Source organism: Xiphophorus maculatus, chromosome 8, assembly GCF_002775205.1.
Source record: "Xiphophorus maculatus strain JP 163 A chromosome 8, X_maculatus-5.0-male, whole genome shotgun sequence".
Lineage (NCBI taxonomy): Eukaryota > Metazoa > Chordata > Actinopteri > Cyprinodontiformes > Poeciliidae > Xiphophorus > Xiphophorus maculatus.
In genome coordinates, this window is record NC_036450.1 from 2984024 (window position 1) to 3001302 (window position 17279).

General features: G+C 39.6%; 1 protein-coding gene across 1 annotated transcript in view; it reads right to left on the reverse strand.

Annotated features, from left to right (window-relative positions):
- Window positions 1–2882: 2882 nt before the first annotated feature.
- The window catches only part of LOC111609422 (NACHT, LRR and PYD domains-containing protein 12-like), a 114356-nt gene continuing 99959 nt past the window's right edge, over window positions 2883–17279 (reverse strand). Inside the window, exons 14-17 of the mRNA XM_023337869.1 lie at window positions 11336–11509; window positions 9658–9831; window positions 3799–3854; window positions 2883–3649 (exon numbers count right to left, since the gene is read on the reverse strand). Coding sequence (XP_023193637.1) covers window positions 3120–3649; window positions 3799–3854; window positions 9658–9831; window positions 11336–11509 — 934 coding nt within the window. The 3' untranslated portion in view covers window positions 2883–3119. The remainder of the gene's footprint in view (window positions 3650–3798; window positions 3855–9657; window positions 9832–11335; window positions 11510–17279) is intronic.

Genomic DNA, 17279 nt, shown 5'->3' on the forward strand with positions numbered 1-17279 from the left:
TCTCTACCTGACAAACCTTTTGACCACTTAATATTGGATTTTTGTCAAATCTCGCCAACTAAGGTTAAAAATGAAAAAATGAAAATGAAAAAATAAAATAAAATAAAAGATTGTTCCTGTGTTGTCTTATTGTGAAAACCTGCCCACTAGGCTTTGTCGAGCCTCACAGAGAGTGAAAACCTTCCTGCCATTTCCTGCCAAAGGCCTGTTGCATCCATCAGACCAGGTGACTGGGTCGTGATGAAGGATTTTCAGAGGAAGCTCTGGAACTCCAAATGCTGGCTGAGTTCAATCCAGAGGCCAATCCAGCTGCTGCTCATGACCAACACAACCACTAAAGTCCAGGAAGGAACAACCTGAATCCCCAGCAGCCACAGTGAGGGAGAACCAGAACCTCTCTGTAATCTAGATCAAACCTCCAAATCCAAAACAACAGAGTCAGTAGTAAAACTTCACTCTACCAAGTATCAAGTACTACAACCTCTGACTCCAAAGAGGACATCATCCAGTTGAACAGCTAGTTTAAATATTTCTGAAAGGTTCTCCAGCCAAAGAACAATTGCTGGTCCACTGGCGAGTGGTTGAAGCAGAGAGTGAAGATTTGTACTGTCATGTTTATTCACTTGGACATTCTCACACAGAAGGAGAAAGACGATTCAAAACTTTTACACTCGGAAGAGTGGAGAGCTGAGCCAGGAAGTCTTCTCCATCTCAGTCTTCCAAAACACACACTCTGAAGCACACTCCTTCCACAGTACCTTTAATTTAAATTAGGGCAGTCCCTAGGTTACAAGATTGACAGCTGTTATCTAAGGGAGGAGGGGCAAACAGAAACCCAGCTGCCAAACACAGTCAATCACAAATCGATTCTAATACAACGAAGATTAATGTTGATTTCTTACATGCAGTTCCCATCACCCAAGGCTAACAACTCTTAACATTTACTCTATCAAGCCAGTTGTCACTCTGGTTCCAGGCAGTCTGATTCTAATGTGGCACACTTGTTATTTGGCACGCTTCCTGCAGAAACAAAAGAAATACACATCCCAGGGCAAACAAAGCTCTCCCAGTCCTTAAAAGGTAATAATGAGTATATATGAGAATAAGATATTTTAAAATCTAACATGTAGCATCACTGTTCTGACAGGAGGCACAACAATCCTCCTGAGCAGATAGACTGTCTGTGTTCTTATTTCTACAACACTTTACCTATTTTCAGATGGGAAAATCTACATTTTCTTGTTGGGATTCTGAAACATTTACACTACAGATACTTATCTATACCTTCAGTGAGCAAATTAAAGATTTTTGTGTGATTTTCTAGAAAACACATGAAATTGGGAAACTACATCATGATAATATTTAGTTCTTTGACTAAGATTTAGATTAAATAAATATATTAAATGTATTAATATTGCTAACTTCATGCTGTAACAACAAAATTACATCAATATTTCAGCCCAGATTTTTATATCGATGATATTTAGACAAGAATGTTTCAAGTGGGAAAGTAGGAAAACTGAATTCCTGTAGGATTTTTTAAATGTTGATGTTGAGGGTGGAGTGTTTGGTCAGAGAAATCAGATCGTGAGATGGCGACACCAGCAGCCGGTCCTCCACCTCTTGGCTCTCGTACTCGGTATAAAGGTCATAAATGTCTCTGCTCAAGTTCTGCATGAGCGGAAACATTCATGGGGATCAAAGTTCAGCTTGGAGGCAACAGGAACAAAACGAAGCTGCAGTGAAACATTCAAGCTTGTAGAATAACGAGTAAACCCCAATTAACTGGTGGAAACTAATTTGGTTAGACAAACCTGTATTTAAATGACCCAGTGTTTTTGATTATATTTTTTCCATCTTAAATACAAAAGGTATATAATTTTAAACTTTCTAACTTCTTTTCTGCAGTTCCAGGGTGAGTCTTTCTTCATGACTCTTTAAGGAATGAGAAGCTCAGCTCAATGTTTTTATCCAACCTTGTTATTAATCAGTGAAATAAGTTGGAGGAGAGACGTTTGGTTCCTGTTGCAGCTCAGTGTTAATCTGGTTAATCTGAGAGATGAGCTCCAGTCTAACACTGCAGCGAGGATTAAAACCGGCCAGACAAGTTGAGGGACAGAGGAGAGGTCACCATCAGGAAGTTTGAACCTCTGCAACAAACTGCATTTTAATCACAACCAGCTGCTGATTTTACTGGGTTTTGGTTTTTCCAATTAAATCCTTTATTTTCCGGTTTGGGTTGAATCAGGTGTGGCCCACGTTGGCGCTGTGGCGGGTCATATCCATGTTGATTTATTCACTAAAAACAGGTTTACTTTTTGTTATCGGATTTAAATGTAAAATATAGCAGAGATGCAGCGATCAGACCTTTTCTGTCCAACACTGATCTCCAGTTTTCATTCTGCTCTGATCTTCCAGTTCCTGGGATTTTTCCTCCAAAGAGAAAAATGTTCTGCAGGTTCTGAGTTTGAGGTAGAAGTTCTGAATGAAACAGAAAATATGAAGATTTTCCCACTTTATGCTTCAAAGCATTGACCTCTGACCTTCATGGGATGGGAATGTTTTACTTTAAATCAGGACTTTCTGAAAGGCAGAGTTGATGAAAAAAATCTTTTTAATGCAAATATTTAAATTTGAGCAGGAAAAGAACAGAATGAGCAGCAAATGAACCAAATGCAGAAGAAAAATGTTTTTATTTAAAACACATGAAGAAAAACTGCAGCAAATTTACAAAAGGAAGATTTAATATTCAAATCTGACATGTTTAGAAAAATAGGAGCTGATAGAAACAGAAATTGTTCAGTGATTGAGAAAAACTGATCAACATTTCAATGAAATCTGATGAATGAAAGGAAAAAATAAGAGAAACAACATCTTGATATTCAGTGTGAAGCTTTGACTGGAAACAAACAGAAAAACATGAAGATCCTGGAATAATCCTGGAATAATCCTGGAATAATCCCAGCTTCCATATTTAAGGGACTTTAAGAAGAAAAAGTTTCCAAGGACTCAATCAGAATTGTTTCACCAAGAAATAGATTGTAGAAACTGAACTATCTGTTCAACAGTGAGAGAGTTTCTCTGACAGGAGGAAAATCTTTAGATTCTTTAGACTCAATTTAGCACAGAAACACTGAGGAACCAGAACGGGTCCACAAGAACCCAAATCCAGGAATCAGAGGTTCAGTGAATGTGGTGTTGAAGGTGTGGAGGAGGATCAGTGAGTCAGAGGAAATTCTGTAGAAGGACAGAATGCCAGCAGTACAGTCCACATACACTGCTACTCTGTGAGAGACAGAGGAGGAGGAGAGACGAGTTTGTCTGTTATTGTACCTGACAGAGTAACCATCATCAGAGCAGATCAGACTCCAGGAATGATCATTATATCCAAACACACAGTCTCTACTGTTTCCCTTCCTCCTGATTCTTCTGTAACTCACTGATATATCAACATCTCCTCTCCACTCAACCTCCCAGTAACAGCGACCAGTCAGACCAGTTCTACACAGCAGCTGAAGATAATAATCAAATCTGTCTGAATGATCAGGATATGACTGAAGCTCCATCACATATGTCACCTTCCTGTTGTCTTCAGACAGTTTGAGTTTTCTGCTCACTGTGTTTGTGTCGATGGTGAGTTGACAGGAATCTGATGGAGAGAACAAACACAATCCAGCTGCAGTTATTGATCATTTATTGACACTTTGATGATGACTCCTGAATGAGTGATGTGACAGTTTGAAGATGGTTGAATGTGAGCTGCTTTGTTGTCATGAATCAGATGAAAAACACACTTACACTTTTTCAGTCTCCATGGACCTGGTGTCAAGAATGGGACTCCAGCAGGCTCCACCCTGAAAGGAGGAGGGGGGTCAGACCATCAGTCTCTTTCAACAGCAAACATGGACATTACATGTCTCTCAGACACACATTGTCCTCCACTGAGACAGGAACAGTCCAACATTTGGATTGCAAACTGCAGTGGATGTAGGAAGGACAGTTGGTGCTGCTGCAGCACAACTCATTTCTCCAAACACAGGAAAAGCTCCAACAGAGAGGAGAAAGGAAATCCCTCAGTAACAACCTGAAGAAACTCACTGAAGCCTAAAAGGACATCAGGAAACTAAGGAAACATTTCTGGAAGCTCAACCTGATTTAATAATCAGCATTAAAATACAATCAATCTAAACTCTGACACAACACCTGGATACCTGTTCCATCCACACTCCCACACACAGATGAAGGAATGAAACACTAAACAGCCCTGCTGCTGAAAACCTGCTGTGGCCTCACTGTAATATCCAGAAATACAAACATTAAAAAGGAGAAGCTGCATCACATTCAACAAAGAGTTCAACAAGAATCAAAGATTTGATCTCTGAGCTCAGACTCACAAACCAGGGAGAGGCTTCCATCATCACACACCTCTGACCAACACCTCCAACCTTTCAGCACTTCCTCTACCAACCAACACCACCAGGTGGCGCTGCTGCACACATTTCTTTGTTTGCATCTTTCCTCTCAGATTTCCAAGCTGCTCTGAGAGGGAAATGACATCATCATTCTACTGATGATGATGTCACTGATCAGGAGCTGCTTCTACATTTCCAGCATGGAGGACAGAGAAGATCTCAGTTCTGATGAGGAGCTGGCCTGCCTTCAAACTGATTCAGGGTCAAAGAAATATTTCCAGATGAAGTCAGACTAAAATGTTGGATTGTCCTGCTGTGCAATCAGAGGCCAAGAAGAAGCTTCAAGTTCTTCTCCTGTTCAGCTCTACGTTCCTGTCAGAGACTTCAGCTCCTCATGAGGAGAACAACTAAAGCCTGGAACAGCCTGACACTAACATCCTGACATCTCATCCCTGAACAAAGCTTTGCAGCATCAAGGTGACTTTTAGCGCCATATATGGACAGATTTCCTCTAAAGGGGGCGGAGCCTGGATTGGAGGAACCAGCAGCAGCTTCCAGGAACAAACCTTGGGAACCTCTGGAGGAGAACATGGAGATGAGATTCCTGCTTTAATCAGTGGATTCATTGATAGAAAACATGACGACTGAAATATCTGAGAGCTGCAGCTCCATTTTCTACAGATCTGCTGGAACATCAGATAGAAATGAAGAATTTCATCATTTCACATCAAATCTGTTCATCTTCCACAGAAACAACTGAATTATTGACCTGAACTGGTTCTAAAGGTCTGGATGGTAAAAACATCCATTGTTTTTATGTCTCATTAGTTTCCAGAAAGAGTTGAAATGTTTCAGAAGCTTTTATCCAGCAGCTCAGTAAAGATCTCTCCTCTTTCCAACCTGATTTAGTCCATGAAGCAGAACATCTCTGCTGCTGCAGCAACAGGAGGAAACTTCTCCAGCTCTCAACTGCTACACTCTGTGTTAGGTAAATTGTACATATTGTTATCAAATATTTGTTGTTTCATGTGCCTTTATAATGTTCTTGTCTTATATGCCTTTATTTGTTTCATCTTAGCATAAAGAATGTTTCTGTGTTGTTGAGTTACTTTGATTCCTTTCTCAGAAGGCCTCTCTGAGGAAGAGCAGAGAAACTGTTTTCAACATGGTTATCGCTCAGCAGAAACCTCTGCATCCTTGACCTGTTAGATATAGAACCATCGCTGTGAAGACGTACAACTTGCTCTGTGTTATCCTGTGTCTGGAACAGAATAATCTAGTGTGTAGATACCATGTGTTTTGTTAGTGACTAGCATTTGCGTTGCAATTATGTGATTGAATTGTTTTCCCCACCCCTTTGAGACGCTTTCTGTAACAGGGATCCTAACAGCAATAAAAAGGGAGAACGGACACATATGTTTTCAGAACAGAAGAGATGTGTGACTGAAAACATCTCTGGCTGTTCTCCTCGCGAGTACAAGAGAATCTAACTCTCTTGTCTTTCTTGTGTTTGTTAAATCTGTCTCAATAGGTGTTTAAACCTGACACTCTGACTGCTTGGAAACAGATCAGGGAGGAACAGCCTTTTCTCCAGGCTGCCTCCTCCTGACTCTAGCGCCACCTACTGGCTGTTCAACAGAGGTGGAGAAAGAACTCAAACAATGTACTGAAGTAAAAGTACAAATAAACAGACAAAAATGTTCTCTAGTAAAAGAACCACATTAACATTTTTACTTGAGTAAAAGTACAAAAGTACTGGCTTTTATAAATACTTAAAGTATTAAAAGTAAAAGTACTTGCTGAATGTATTACCTAATGGTTAATACAATATCATTAAGTTTACCGATCATATTTAATTTGAATACATCAGTAATGAGCCATTTAATGATCAATGCTGCAGATAAATCATGTTTTATTGTGTTTACTCTCTGTGACAGTTTAGATTTAGATTTGTGATTCTATGCATCAGAATATCAGGATGACCTGCGTCTCTCTAACAGTCCTTAACTACAGTCATTTTCAATAAATTAGAATATTTATGAAAAGTATTTCAGTAACTCGGCTCACAAGTTAAACACATCATACAGATTAATTCCCCACAAACTGTTTTAAAGCTTTTATTTGTTAATGTGACGGAGGAGCCATCATGAGCTGGGACTTAATAATAGAGTCCGTGTCAGCATGTGTGCACGCCCGCCACACAAACACAATCACTAACTTTCCTTTTTGTTGCAGCTTAAACTGACACGGTTCATCATGGGTGCACACGTGGTGTTCCTGCTTCAGTTAAGAATTCATCCTAACCTGTTATTTTCAGCTTCAAAAATTTTACCGGTTCTATTTTCAAGTAGGGTTGTTTCCGGATTGTGGCGCGCTGGGAGGGAGTCACATGATGTAGTGATGTCATCAAAGCGCACTGAGTGTTTTCTATTAAATTGAGTATTCTATTTTTGTTTACAAGTTTATTTATTTATTTTTTCTATTATTATTATTATTATTTTGTATACTTTAAGAGTTTATTTGAGCTAGAAGTAATTCCTTAATATTTTTTGCTTGTTTGGATTGTCTGTGAGCGGAGCCTGTGGCTTTAAAAGCAGGGCTCTGCTTCACAGGGAGGTAGTCTGTGGCTAGACTCCTGAGAAGTCACATCGAAGGTGATGGACTCTGACAATGAAGGTACTGCTGTTTATCTGATTTTAACCTGCCTTGGATGTCCTTTGTAAATACTTTGCACCTGCCACCTTGTTCACCTGAAGAAACGCTTAATAAATTTCACTGTGATCTCCGGCCTTGGCCAGTAATTTATGTTTGACCAAGTCATAATAGAACCCCGTCACAGTTAATGTAGTGACTATTTGTCCAAAAACTCAAATTAAAAAAAAATCAAAAAGACTCAAATGTGATCAAAGCAAAATGAATTAAACTGAAATAGTCACCTGATGCACCATGGGTTCTGGTTTACGTAGTTCAAAAGAGGGATCGAAACAGTCAAAATGCAGTTCTTTCGTTAGTTTATTCCAATTTCCAGATAAAAACAAGTTGCAGGCTTCACAGGATTCTACTAGTTCTTCTGTTCTGACTCCTGCACCTGTTCTCTCACTGATTGACTGAGGACTGACTGACAACTGACATAACTGGGACTGACTGATATTGGCACCAACACTGACTGGTAAAAAACCATATGACCACCCACATGCATAATGAGCTACCCAAGACCTACCTATTTATACCGTGAAACACCCACTTCCCAAACTGAAATCAATTAACTAATTAAGTGAATCACTAGCCAAAAACCTATTCTAAATATTCTAATTATAAATCAGCTAGAAAATAAGCAAAAAATACAAATAAACTAAATAATCTAAATTCAAAGATTTAACTGAAAATGGAGAAATAGCTCCTACAGTTAATGATGATGATTTGTTGCTTACAGTTAATGAAAACATGACATTTCTGATGAGATTACAGACCAATAAAAAACCTTAATGCAGAAATGTGGGTCTATTTGAAAATATGTTTAATATCTGCTTAAGTTGTTTTAAAATCTGACAAACGAGCCTCATGGGAACCATATTGTAATTTATTGAATATGACTGTAAATGTTAATATGAGATGGAGATTATTCACATTAATTCAGTAACCAGGACGTTGAGGAGTTTAACGTTACTGGGACATTCATGGCAGGAGACGCTGCGCTCCATGCGCCCCGACCGCAGTAATCAATGTTACTGCCAGTTCAGCTGCTTATAACTATTTAATGTGTTTATTTATTTCAGTCGATTTAAACAAGAAGCTTGGTAAGATTACATAAAACTTCATTAACCTAAATCAATTTCACATCCAAAACTCAGACAGAATTTAGCAGCTTAATTTACCTCAATATGTTTTTTCAGATTCGACAGTGAATTTTTGAAAGCTTCCTCTCCCTCTTCTAAACCATCAGATGGGCTGATATCATCCCTCTGCTTTATAAATTTAATGTTTTTCTTTCTCTTATTACGATTCCATTATTTATCCTACATGTGACGTCAGAGCTGTGGATCTGGAATCTGATTGGTCGGATGGATATTTCCCTGGTTCTCCAACATGAAGGGAAGCATCATGGGACTGCAGAGGTCCTTCACCTGATCCTGATTGTTGGGACAAGAACTTTGTTACTGAACTTAAGTAAATTTTTCATGTATCTGTACATAAGTAGATTTAATCATGGGAACTTTTACTCCACTACATTTTACAGTATCTGTACTTTCTACTTCACAACATTTCTATAAAGCGTTGCGTTACAAGTTACATCCAAGTTGCTTTGCGCTTTTTGATTTGTTCATTAGTTTGAAAGTAATCAATGATTCTGGTGCCGCCTTTGCCTCCCTGATAGCATGAACTGGTCTCTGCCTTTTTCCAAGACGTTGGGAATTTTTTCCAAACTTTACTGAACAATCCCAAAAGCTTTCCCAACTACTGAAAACCTAAACACATTAGTCTTTTCTTGGATCTGTCTAAAAGGTCTTATTATTGTTTTTCATTTCTACCACAATTCTACTTTTTCACCATCATTCACTGCAATTCTTTATTTTCTCTGGAAAACAAGGGATGTCCATTCTCTCCTGATTTCTTTCAATCTTTTGATGATTTTCCAGATGTCGCCCCCTGGAGATCAAACTACTAAATGGATGAAACTATTAAAATTCTCACTTTCTTTCTTTGCCTCATGAATTGTTTTCTTCACATTTTTATGTTTTATGTTTTACTAAATCTTGAAAGTTGTTCTGAAGTTCTTTATTTTTCTCTCTCAGAACTTTAAACATCCATCTGACCAACATGAATGGTTGAAAAGTGGTTGAAAAGTAACTCCAACATGGAGTTACTTTTCTTCTCATCTTTGCTTCTTGGGGCTCATTGGTCTGGAGCTCCATCAAATATTGTTTTAAAGTCCTTTCTGTCATCAGTAGATCATCATGGAAATATAACTTAACTTCTCATTTATTAATTTAGTAAAAGTCCCTATTAAACTATTAAACCCATCCCACTCTTTAATTTTCCCTGTGATCCGTTCATAGTCTGGAGAATATTCCAGAAAACTGGGTAATGATCTCTGCCTCCAGATGAGGCGTCTAAATTTAATCATAATTATTAAATTAAACATTCAGCTTCAAACTAACTGTTTCCCAGCAGACTGACTAAAGACATTTCTCTCTCTTCCTCCTCTATCAGACCTTCTCTGCTCCTGCAGCAGGTTCCTCCATACCTGAGAGCTTCCAGTCTCCAGTGTGGATCCTTCAGTCCAGCCAACAGTAGCTTCACTCCTGAGTCTCCTGGATGATTGTAGCTCAGGTCCAACTCTTTCAGATGGGAGGGGTTGGAGGTCAGAGCTGAGGCCAGAGAAGCACAGCCTTTCTTTGAGACCAAACAGCCTGATAAGCTGCAGACACACAATTCATCACACGATGAGAATATGAGAACATTGAGGTAGAACCCAAGGTCTGAACTGATGATTTTCACAAAAGGAAAAACATCAATAAATTAACCTTAATTAATCAATAATTTATTGATGGAGCTCGTAATAAAATGAAATCGTAATAAAAACTCTAACTCTGTTACATGAGTAATAAAAATCAACATTTGTCACATATATAACAGATCAGAATAGAAACTATCCTTCATTGTTCCACAGCAGGGAGTTCAGGTTTACCAGCAACAAGTTTAAGGTACTGCTACCAGTCCAGGGTGTACCCCGCCTCTCCCCCAGAACATTAGCTGGAGATGAGCACCAGCACCCCTCCCAATCCCACTAGGGACAAGGGTGTAAAGAAAATGGATGGATGGATAATAGGAGACTGTTGAGTAAGGACACATTTACAATAGAGGAATAATAATGCTGTACATTTAATAAAAACAGCATTTTCAGTTTGAAAAAATGTGCAGCTGAGTAGGGCAATTTATAATCATATGTAGGATGTGTATATTTGTATGTGAGTGCTCTCTTTTTCTAATAAAGCTGATTTGCAAGAGTCTTTGTTGCTCTGAGTGTTTCACTGGCCTGGTGGAGCAGATTTATTCCTATAGATAGGTTTATAGTTGATGCATTTAAAATCAGGAGAGTTGACCAGTCACACAGCTGGTGCCTCTATATGTTGCCTCGTGCTGCTACAGCTTGATCTCTGAACCCGGATCGTCTGCAAATCTTTTCACTCAAACTGCACACGGGCTGACCTGTATGGACATCGGCGTAAATCCGAGGAGAGTCAAGTGGGCAGGACTCCCCCAGTCTTGGAATTGTCCCCCCCAAAGAAGTCATGAAAGAAACCTTTGTATTTAAACAATATCAATATAAAAATGCAAAAGAAACATAGAATAAAGTAAATCTGCCATTCATCTAAGAAAAAAATAAGAATAATTATTGTGGGGGAACAATAATTATTCTTATTTTAATTAATAATTAATTATTTATTAAGAATTATTATTAATTATTAATAATAATTAATGGAAGCTGATAGTACTACAAAATAAAGTATGCCTTTATTTCTTGTCAACTTCAATGTAGAGCCTTTAAAACCAAAAAATAAAATCTGAATATTTTTCTAGAAAATTGGTGCTCAGACTTAAGTTTAAGTTATGATACTTCCCAAATATTCAATTTCCACATATTTATATGTTCTCAGTCATCCAGGACATGAAAAACCCCACTTGGTGCACATCCCATCACAGTTCCACTCTGGAATTCACTGAGTTCCTGAGAGCAAACCATTCTTTCATAAATGTTTGTAAAAACAGTCTACATGACTAGGTGCTTACTTTCATACACCTGTGGCCATGGAAGTTACTGGAACATCTGATTTTGATCATTGGGATGAATGGTCAAATACTTTTGGAAATCTCTGTTATCAGCTAGTGGATAGAAATCTCTAGGATTGAGAACATTTTACCTGAGAGTTTCCAGGTTGCAGTTTGGACTCTTCAGTCCAGCAGAGAGAAGCTTCACTCCTGAATCCTGCAGGTTGTTGTTACTCAGGTCCAGTTCTCTGAGACTGGAAGACTGGGAGCTGAGAACTGAGGACAGAGCTTCACAGCTTCTCTCTGAGAGGTTACAGCCACTCAGTCTGAAGAGACAGGGAGAAAAATCTGTTATTGAACAATTCCTCAAAATTTATGCTCTTTCAAATCAACAATGTTTTTATTTTACAGAGAAGGAACTATTTTATTTTACACGACTTTTGTATTTTTTTGAATTGGTTCATTCTACAATTGGGCCTCCAGCATTAAAGTACAGAACTACAGGTTACAAGGAGGTTGGAAAGATCATTATGAAATTCCACAATTAACTATATTAATCCAATTTCTATTTTAACTTAAAGTGGAGGAGTTTTGCTGCTTGAATATGTAACATTATGTTCAGCTGCTGAAGGAAGTCTGTTTCTTTTTTGCACCCTCCCCCCTTCCCCAATTGGGACACTTTGAAGAGACAATGCACCAACATATAAACTGAAACTTGAATATTTACCTCATAGTTAGATTTCTATCAAAAATAAATTCAGTAACAATCTGTGTCCTTACAGAGCTTTGTTGGAGGCTTTAACCAGTGGCAGCAGCCTCAGAAGAACCTCCTCTGAAGCAGAGTATTTCTTCAGGTCAAACACATCCAGATCTTTTCCTGATGACAATAAGATGAAACCCAGAGCTGACCACTGAGCAGGAGACAGTTTATCTGTGGAGAGACTTCCTGAACTCAGAGACTGTTGGATCTCCTCCACTAGAGAACAATCATTCAGTTCATTCAGACAGTGGAACAGATTGATGCTTTTCTCTGCAGACACATTTTCACTGATGTTTTTCTTGATGTACTGTACTGTTTTCTGATTGGTCTGTGATCTACTTCCTGTCTGTGTCAACAGACCTTGTAGGAGTCTCTGATTGGTCTGCAGTGAAAGTCCCAGGAGAAAACGGAGGAACAAGTCCAGGTGTCCATTTGGACTCTGTAAGGCCTGGTCAACAGCTCTCTGATGGAGAGACTTTAGTTTAGGTTTATACAATAATGCAGAATTCCTAGATGTCTGTGTTTCTTCCATCAGGTTGACACCAGAGTTGACGAAGGTCAGATGAACATGAAGAGCAGCCAGAAACTCCTGAACACTCAGGTGGACGAAGCAGAACACCTTGTCCTGGTACACCCCTCTCTCCTCTTTAAAGATCTGTGTGAACACTCCTGAGTACACTGAGGCTGCTCTGATATCGATGCCACACTCTGTCAGGTCTGATTCATAGAAGATCAGGTTTCCTTTCTGCAGCTGATCAAAAGCCAGTTTTCCCAGAGACTCAATCATCTTCCTGCTCTCTGGACTCCAGTGTGGATCTGTTTCTGCTCCTCCATCATACTTGACCTTCTTAACTTTGGTCTGAACCACTAGGAGGTGAATGTACATCTCAGTCAAGGTTCTGGGTAGCACTCCTCCCTCTCTGGTCTTCAACACATCCTCCAGAACTTTAGCAGTGATCCAGCAAAAGACTGGGATGTGGCACATGATGTGGAGACTTCGTGATGTCTTCATGTGGGAGATGATCCTGCTGGCCTGTTTCTTATCTCTGAATCTCTTCTTGAAGTACTCCTCCTTCTGTAGGTCATTGAACCCTCTGACCTCTGTCACCATGCCAACACACTGAGGAGGGATCTGACTGGCTGCTGCAGGTCGTGTGGTTATCCAGAGGAGAGCAGAGGGAAGCAGTTTCCCCCTGATGAGGTTTGTCAACAGCATATCCACTGAGGTGGACTCTGTAGCATCAGTCAGGATCTCCTTGTTGTGGAAGTCCAGAGGAAGTCGACTCTCATCCAGGCCATCAAAGATGAACAGAACCTGGAAGTGTTGAAAGCTGCAGATTTCTTTGGTTTCAGGAAAGAAATGATGAACAAGTTCCACCAAGCTGAACTTTTTCTCTTTCAGCATATTCAGCTCTCTGAAAGTGAATGGAAATATGAACTGGATGTTCTGGTGGGCTTTGTCTTCAGCCCAGTCCACAGTGAATTTCTGTGTTAAGACTGTTTTCCCAATGCCAGCCACTCCCTTTGTCATCACTGTTCTGGTTGGTTGGTCTCTTCCAGGTGGGACATTAAAGATGTCTTCTTGTCTAATTGTTGTTTCTGGTCTGTGTGATTTCCTGGATGCTGTTTCAATCTGTCTGACTTCATGTTCATCATTGACCCCTCCAGTTCCTCCCTCTGTGATGTAGAGCTCTGTGTAGATCTGGTTCAGAAGGGTTGGACTTCCTGCTTTAGCAATCCCTTCAAACACAGACTGGAACTTCTTCTTCAAAACAAATTTAAGTTGATGTTGACAAACTGCAGCAAAATGTCCTAAATTAACATAATAACAAAAATCAGATGTGAAAGAAAATCATCTTTTGAATTTGATTACATCACTTCAGACACAAATGTGCGAATTATCTATCATTTCAAATCTCTGAAGGAATGCTCTTACTGCTTTGCAGATGGTCAGCCAGCTTTTCCTGCTTCATCCTCCTAAGGAAGTTCAGTGTGATCTTCATCACTGCCTCTCTGCTGCTCCTCCTTTGTTCTTCATCCTCACCTTCCAACACCTCATCATCTCTCTGACTTTCTGAACGTTCTTGGTGATCTGGACTCAGATCTTTCTGGATCTTCTTCAGTTCTTTCTTCACAAAAGTGAAAATATTGTACTCCAACAGCTGGAACAGAATAACAGATTAAGAAAAATCAGACTGAAAACATGGAGCCAAACACCAGATGGATGTTGGACAGACTGACAGTCCTCTGGTCTACAAAGTGCATCATGAAGGTGACATTGAACAGAGCTTGTGGAAAAGTAGTTCTTGTTCATGTACAGACCATAAATATGGAGTCCAGCTGTGTTTGATGCTGCTGGGCAGACGGACCACTGGGGACCTCTGAGCTCTGCCAGTCCACTCTGTGGAGGAACCAGGAACAATTAGGAACTCAGGAAATATTCATCCACCAGTATTCACAGGTGAAATCACCAAGATTTCACATTAAAAGTCCTTAATATAGAAAAACAGAGCATCACATGAACACAATTCAAAGTTAGGAAGAGTAAGATGATCTAAAAAGCAGAAGAACCTCTGATGGTCCACATCTCCTCAGTTTGGTTGAGTTCCAGCAGATCTCACCAATCACATCATGAAGCTTTCCTACCCTGCTGAACTGCTCTCACAATGCACACAGGAACCAAGTCCTGATGGACCAGACTGCTTTAGTAGGTATTTCACAATGGGTTGTGGAAATGTGGCCACTGTTAGTCTGACATGTAGCTAGGAATCAGCAAATCATCATCATCCACACCCAGACATGAAAATATGAAAGGGTGTTGTCAATGGGGTTTAGGTCTGGTGAGGAAGGGGACCACTTCCTTATTCTTTCATCTTTACGGCATTTACTGGCTAAACATATAGTGGAGTACTTTGGTGCATGCAATGGAGCATTGTCCTGAATAAAAATCATGGTCTTCTTGAAAGATGCAAACTTGTTCCTGCCCCACTGCATGAAGAAAGTGTCTTCTAAAAACTGGCAGTAGGTTTGGGAGTTGATTTTGAGTCCATCTTCAACCCAAAAAGGTCCAACTAGCTCATGTGTAATAAAACCAGCCCATACTAGTACCCCACCTCCACCTTGCTGTTGTCTGACTTGAAGTTGAGCTCTGTGGCCATTACTGATCCATCTTCAGGCCTGTGTTCTCCTAATCTTGTTATCAACACCAGCACCCTCCTTGCTCTTTGTTTGTACTAATAAAAAGACAGGCTTTGCTGCGGAGAGTTAGAACACACTGTGAGCGGCTTGGAGAAGCAGTTTCCAGTGTTTTCTCCCTCTACAGAGACTGTGTTGAAAATTAATAAACACGTGGTTCTTTTTATGTAGGTTGAGAAAATACCTATCAAGGGGGGCCTTAGGACCAGAATTGAGAAACACTGATATAGGGTGTTGATCTCCTTAGGCCCCACCCTTCCTCATTAAACAAATACACATCAGCTGATATTCAATGAGCATTCCATTTATACTGCTAGAAGCTGAAACATGTGCATAAAATGATATGGTCAAAACTTAAAGTTACCTAATAATTGTGCACACAGTGTAGGTGTATATGACAGAATGGACATTAGAAATAATTACACCCCCTCCATTTTTCTTACTTTATTTAAAGACTGTTGACTATACTCTTAAGCTGCACTCCTCCTACTTGAACTGAGAGATACATTAAACAGCAGTTTGCCACCAGTTGGCACATAGAGCATGGTGAGCACTCCTGGCTCAGCAAGCCAACGGCAATTTAGCACATTAATGGCTGGTCAGCGGAGGCGCTCACTTTTGCTCTTGTTTGTTAACAGGTAAATATCAATTAGAGCTGCTATTTATAAAAATGGTCTCATATAGGGGAAGTGAGCTAGAGCAAAGTAACAAGATATTTGTGTGAAAGTTTTGAATGAGTATTTGTTTGACCTATATTGTAAATATAGGTCAAAAACCTCTCAGTGGTTTGCTGACTCAGCAATTAATAACAGCTGGTCAGCAGAGGCGCTCACTGTTGCTCTCATTTGTTAACAGCATTGATCAAATAAAAGAACTTGCAAAAACCACACTGATTAATCAAGTGTGCAACAAAAAGCACTCAGACCAGAGAGTTTCTTAACTCGTTTTCAATAGTTTGTTCAGTTCTGCAATGTTGTCTGAAGCTCAAATGAGATGTGTTGAATGCAATTATATATTTAAGAAGAAAATGCTGCACATTTAAACTCAAACAACCCCAAGTCACTGGTTAAGTATGTGTGATTGTTCCAACTACAGCTGAGAGTAACTGGAACTCTTCATCACTACAACTGAGGAAGACTTTCAGATAAGAAGACAGAACAAGTGAGGAACAAAGAAAGAATGTCCAATTGGTTTTATGTGAAATAAGATTAAATCACTATGAATGAGAGAGACAGCACAGTCCAGTTATGCCAGTAACATGGAACAAAGAATCAATCAGACAGAGCTACAGTCCAGAATAATTATTTCACCTTAAGAAGAGTGTTATTTCACAATAGCCAGCCCCGACCTAAACCTCACAACCAATGTTCCCTCTAAACTGCGCGTTTGCGCAATCATGCACTGCTCGTACATTCTCAGCGCACAATAAAATCTATGCAGCGCATATAGTAAAATCCAATGTAAACTAGTATAATGTCAAAACTGGACATCAGTTTTGACTTTGGACCAATGACGTATAATGATCTAACTTGGTGAGTCACAGGTGTCCGGCCAATGATACGGTACGGTTCACTTAAGCTACGCAGCCAATCATCGCATTCTATTGTGTGTACGTGCTTTGCCAATATGCGATGTGCAGATTTGCTAGGTAAGAAAATTGCAGCGGAGAGATGTGAAAGCTTACACTCTATCATGTCTAAACGAATGGGCAGTGGGACATCCACTCAACCAACCAAAGTAAAAAAGAAATGTTTCTTTTAAGATGGAATGGCTGTCAAAGCTTGTCCAAATAGAAGAATAAGTGGTGAAACTGGGTGAGATTTTTTCTTTTTTGAGTGAGAAAGGTTTACTCTGCAAAACATGCAGCAAAGCCAAAGTATCAAACAAGTTTTCAGAGGGAAAAATGTGGACTGAATGGAAGTTGGACTACCTCAAGCGTCACATTCAGCAGAAAAGTCATTTGAATGCTGTTGGAATTGTACGAAGACTAAAGATGGGAAAAGGGATCGGTACATTATTGCAGGAGAGCGCAAAAGACAGAGAGAAAAGGAACAAGCTGCTACACAAAAAATCAGATCCCGAGCAAAGTACTCATTGATAATATTTTACTTGCCATCAAAATGAATGCATCAATGCTGTCA